Source organism: Limulus polyphemus, unplaced genomic scaffold (genome assembly GCF_000517525.1).
Source record: "Limulus polyphemus unplaced genomic scaffold, Limulus_polyphemus-2.1.2 Scaffold1732, whole genome shotgun sequence".
Lineage (NCBI taxonomy): Eukaryota > Metazoa > Arthropoda > Merostomata > Xiphosura > Limulidae > Limulus > Limulus polyphemus.
The window spans coordinates 224,138-229,836 of NW_013667342.1; the positions used below are offsets into that span (position 1 = coordinate 224,138).

The window sequence follows — 5,699 nt, forward strand, 5'->3', positions numbered from 1 at the left end:
TCGAGCAGACTAAAGACACAACTTAGCTCCTTGAAATCTTTGTTCGAAAAAGAAAGAGATGGCATCTAAGAATTTAAAATGGCTGAGAAAGCCACTAGGGAGACATTCTCAACTTTCAAATGGTTATTCATGTCATATATAGAAGTAAGTGTATATAAGAGAGCATTTCCAAAAATGGAAAGAGGTGGGTGAGGTGACACTGTGTTTGATTTATTACATGAGCAATATCTTAGCAAATAGAAAAGATAAGAGGTTCTTATTTTGTATTCTAGCTTGTCAATATTGATAACTTGAGATCCTAATTCATATGAAACTATAGACTTAGTATTTTGACATCACAAACATCTAATGTGAACCAGTGCTGCATTCAACATACCATGTGACACACAAAAATTGATGTTTAACTGTGTTTTTTAATGTATAATACTAAAACTTGAATTTAATCTACAGTTTTATACCAAACATATTAACATAAATTTATGAAATAGTAATTCAATAAAATTTTGAAAGCGAGTCAACAAACACGATGACATGACCTGTGACCAGCATAGAAAAGGTTAATTAGACTGCAAGTGGTTGGTTGGAAAAAAGCAAAAGGTTGTTAATGGAGTCTAGGTAAAATGGACTCTTGTTACAACACTGCTTCAACATTTGCTTTTCCTTATTTACATTAATACTATTAATAGAGACATAATCAGTATACAAAATTTGGTGATAGCATTAACATCTTGGATTTTTCTAGCTGTATCGCAGATGTTGAAGTGTTACAGGTTTGGATCAATTAGACAAATATTTGGTAAATGACTTTTAATTATAGTGAGTGCAAGGTAATGTATAGAAGATACCAAAATCTGAATTACAAGCTTCATAAAGATTGGAACCCATTCAATAGCATGACTGAAGAAAAGAATCTTAGCATAGTAGTTGATAAGTCATTCAAACCATGAAAAAGTGCTTTATTGTTAATATTAAAGCTAATAAAACTAAGCATAAGCCAATCACCCTGTTGTACAAATAAAACTGTCTTAATTGGAGTTTAGCCTATATTTTCCAAATCTTAAACTTGTGCCCTCTTATCCTGTCTTCAGAATACTACACAAAAAAACTATTTGTTGGCATTTATCTGATAAATCCCCCCATATATCTAGTGAACTGTAATAAAACTACCTACTACTCTTCTTCTTTTAAGAGAAAATAAGTTATTCTAATCTATACCTTTAACCAAATGTGCACAGGCTTGGTTCATTGGGATGGCCATATAAAGAAGAAATAATGACTATAATTCTGAATTTACTGTGAGCATCTAAACAAAATGTGACAATATTTTTATTCAAATGTACAAATATATTTTATGCAAAAAAATAATAATTAATGAATCAAAGGTATCTGTTCTCAAGATATGTCCATGAATTGATAACATCTGACTAAGACTCCAACAAGTTGGAGTGAAAGGTGGTGTTCATGTGAAGAATAAAGATTCATTTTTTCATTGTATAGTTTGCTTATTATATTTGCATAATCTCTAGAACCTCTAAAATCCATACTTACATCTTTTTTTTGGTATCTTATACCTGCATATTGTATGTGGAATCTACTCTCCTCCACCACAAACTGTTGCTAAATCAGCAATGTAGGGAAATATTAGTTGATAACATGAACATCAAATACATAACACCATGTTGAATGGCACTCTGTAAAAGGTCGTAGACTGTACATTTCAACAAAGGATTAAGATAAACTTTTCATTTCCAGAATTATCTTAGTAATAGTAAACCTATTTTTAATCCATTGCAAATAAGTCAGTATCATTTTTCAAAAAAAAAGACCAACAGCATTAGTAAACAATATTTCAAGTGAGACTTATCTTATAATTTGTAGGTATAATTAACCCTTTTGACTGTTAATATATTAATAAATATATTTTGAAAAAATTACATGTAAACTACCTTATGTAAAAAATAAACTTAACATTGTCTTAGCCTGGGGTTAGGTCATGGCTACTGTACAATACTGAGTACTGTTGAATAACACATCACTCGAAAACTACATTTTTACAAATCTAATTTTCTTGCGATTGTAATATTCAACTTTGTTCTACAATGACTGTAAGTGTAACTTATATTTATAAGTTCTCTCCCTCAATTTCAACCAAGTGATTTTTTATTATTATTTGTAACACCAGTACTAGTAGTAGCAATGCTGCTAGTAGTAATACTAACTATAGTATTATTATTACTAGTATTATAATTAATATTATTAACATGATTCGCATAAAATCACACTAACCTTTCAAGTATGTATCGTACAAAAATAAGAACTACAGCCACAAGCAAACCATTGTATAATTCACTAAACTGAGCATATCTTGCTTTTTCCTGACGCCTTATTATTTCCCAAGTCATGTTTTTAGGTAACCAAACATCTTCATTCCAAAACCAATTATTCAACCGACTAATTAAACCTTCCTCCATTTTGAAAGACAGTAGAAGATCTCGCCCTCCCTCGAGAGTTCGGTCGAATCACGTGCCATAACAAATTTTTTACCTGTCTGAACTACTGCACATTATGAGTAATAGCTTTTTTAAACGTTTCTGATTTGTTTTATTTTTAATAAATATAAAATATTTTACTACATTTCCCTTTTTAATGGAAATATATTAATCAAAAAGCAAATTACAAGTCTATAATACCTCTAAGTGATTCTTTTGGTTTTCTTTTCCTTCTACTAATTTAATAAAAAACATAAATCAAATATCAAATTCGATGACAAGGAACTCACTTTGATACTAATAACGGTTGGAGACAGCTTGAATGGGTAATGAAGAAAAACTTTAATATAATGATGATGACAAAATCTTGTCGAAACGTTGTACATTTGCTGTTATGTTAAACTTATATTAAAGTTTTTCTTCATTACCCATTCCAGCCGTCTCCAACCATTGTAGATCAAATATGTGTAACAATACATGGACAACCAGGGATTATTTAGTCTTTCAAGGCTGTTTTTATACACCCGCCCTTGAAAAAAAATTAAAAGTTAATCCCATCGATTAATTCTCAGGAAATTATTTATTCATTTTTCAAACCCTTGTAAAGCGCCGGCCTTCACTGCTCCTAACGGTAACTCATTCTATAAGCTTATCATCCTGTTAGAAAAATAAACCCTTTATTTTTCAAAAAAAATTTTGATTCTTCTTTTAACACTTGTAAAAAGCTGGTTTCCACTACAGCCTACAGAAATTTATCCTTTAACCTCATCACCTGATATAAAAGTACAACTGTCTTAAATGAGTCTACCCCATATTTTCCAAATATAACATTGTTTCCTCTCATGCTATTACCTTCAGAATACAGCACAAAAAACCAGAGACATTTATCCTATCGATCCCTGGAAAATTTTAGAAACTTCACACTTTCACACTAAGAGCACACTTTACCCCTCTTAATAAACACAAAAAAAATTGCTCCTACCTTCTGTATATACTCATCATGTGGAAAGCAAATGTTACTCTAATTTAAAATGTACTATAAAGTATACAAAACACGTTACATATATTTAAATATATTCAAAATATATGTATACACACCACATAAAGTGCTCCAAGCTTCTCTACACTTACCTTAACTTCATCAGCAGAGCTTTCATTGTCATTACCATATTTTGATGGGCAGCTGTGGATGCTTTGCGGCCTGCTTATGCCAACGTCAGGTTTTGCTCAGCTTCAGCTAGTCTATCCTGTAGGCACAAGATCTACTCTTTCTGTCTTGACGGAGAAGTGGCCCTTTGCCTCAACCAATTTTCTTTCCAGTTGTAGATAGACTAGGCCTCTCTCCACTCGGTTGTCATCTCTTGACAATGATGCTTGAACACTGTGATCTGTTCTAATATGGGCTAGTAGCTTGGTAGGAAGTTCTAGTTTAGGTCCCTTCTGGGAGGTTTCTGATGATGCCTCAGAAGCTACTTTGGCATATGGCCTTAGTGATCTTCCAGCAGAGCCAGCTGTCATTAACAGCAAAAACCATTGGAGAAACTGTCTGATTCATCTGCACTGCTGATGCCATGGTCTTCATAGCCAACATTAAATTCTTGCGGGAAACAGCCTCATATCTATGTTCTTGGGACTTGAATGTCCCTCGAGATGCACCTAGTGCAAAATTATTATATTTTACTTTGGAATATAGTGGTCCTGTTAGAGTTGTAAGCAAATCTGTCATCTACTCCACGTGGTAGTAACACACCAATTGATCCTCAGCCTTCACTTCTTTGGGTGTCATCAACTATGGTTCTGACTCCTGCTGTTGGTCTGCTCTGGGGCTAGGATTCTCCAGCTGGGATGGTGTATAGTCCAATGTGATGCTGTGGACCCTAACATTATTCCCAATGATACCAGGGCCTTCATCAGTTGTCAAAGACAGATTGGCTCTCAGAGACATCAGTGCCAATTCATTAACTTATTTGATGAGCTCTCCCAAGTTGGATGCATCAACATGCAGCACATCTTCATCCATTGGCTCACTAATGGTAACTATCAGTTTGGTACTCTTCACGTCCATGATGACTTCATGCACCTAACCATATTTGGGTATTCTGGAGCAGTTGTGAGGCTTCAAAGGGTGATGAGGAATCCATAGCTTTGACAAAAAACAAAATAAAGTTTCATAAACAGGATTCACTGGAATAAGACAGAAAAAAACATTGGTTAGTCAATGAAAATGAGGCTGAGCGTAACTAAAACTTAACCTTAAGTACTGAAAGTCTGGATTTAAATGTAAAGGTTGGGTGAGTTCTAATTAGTCAAAGGTTCAGTGCATAGATTTAGGAAGGTCAAGTGAACGCGCCTGTAAGCGTAACATCCCATCCTTGTCCTTAAAACATGTGTCAACAGAATCTGAGGAATTCCCGACACCAAGTTGGCCCTCTGTTGTCCCTGATAGATAATGGCAATACACTCGCCAAACTCTTCATCATTGACTCATTTATAGCCTACTGTATGATTGTCACACAAACTTAGCTTGGCTCCAGTAGGAAGTAATGGAGGGAATGAGACTGCACAGATCCTACACAGTCAAGCACACTTGAGTTAGGCAGTGCCAATCTCACCTTTGATCATTAGCCCTTGACAGTGCTTTCATTCTCTTTGCTTAGAGATTTTCTTCCATTTACAAATTATGTAATAGTTTTACCGTAAATTACAAGGTCTGAATAGCACCATCTGTCTTCCCCTATTATAATTACAGCTTGCATTTTCATGCTTCAAACCTGTATTTTGTAACGAAAGAACGGTAAGAATATACTCAGTAAAACTGTTTGCTTATTTAAAATATTCCAGTCTGCATGGCTGAAAATATTCCTATCACAACAAAGTAAAACATTGGGTGCAGTATGTGTATCTATACACAGCGTGGTCACAAGTAAATAGACACCACCTTTTCATAAAAAAATGAAAAATTTCAGTCATATTCACATGATTTGATTTATCCATAATTTAATTAATATATAGTAGATCTTCCTTTCGCTTCTTGTATTTCGTTCTTTTGGGGCATCGTGAGAATCATCTCGTCAATTTTAGATAGTGAGATTTTCGCCCACTCTTGCTTCAAAACTTGGAGTAGATCGCTCTTCGAAGTTGTTTTTTTTGTTGTTTTTTGACTTGCCGGTCGAGTATGACCCAAAGGTTTTCGATGGGGTTCATGTCAGG

General features: G+C 34.1%; 1 protein-coding gene across 1 annotated transcript in view; it reads right to left on the reverse strand.

Annotated features, from left to right (window-relative positions):
- LOC106464745 (ceramide synthase 6-like) overlaps positions 1-2,475 on the reverse strand; it is a 49,278-nt gene extending 46,803 nt beyond the window's left edge. The window contains exon 1 of the mRNA XM_013924902.2: positions 2,287-2,475. Coding sequence (XP_013780356.1) covers positions 2,287-2,471 — 185 coding nt within the window. The 5' untranslated portion in view covers positions 2,472-2,475. The remainder of the gene's footprint in view (positions 1-2,286) is intronic.
- Between the last annotated feature and the right edge of the window lie 3,224 nt (positions 2,476-5,699).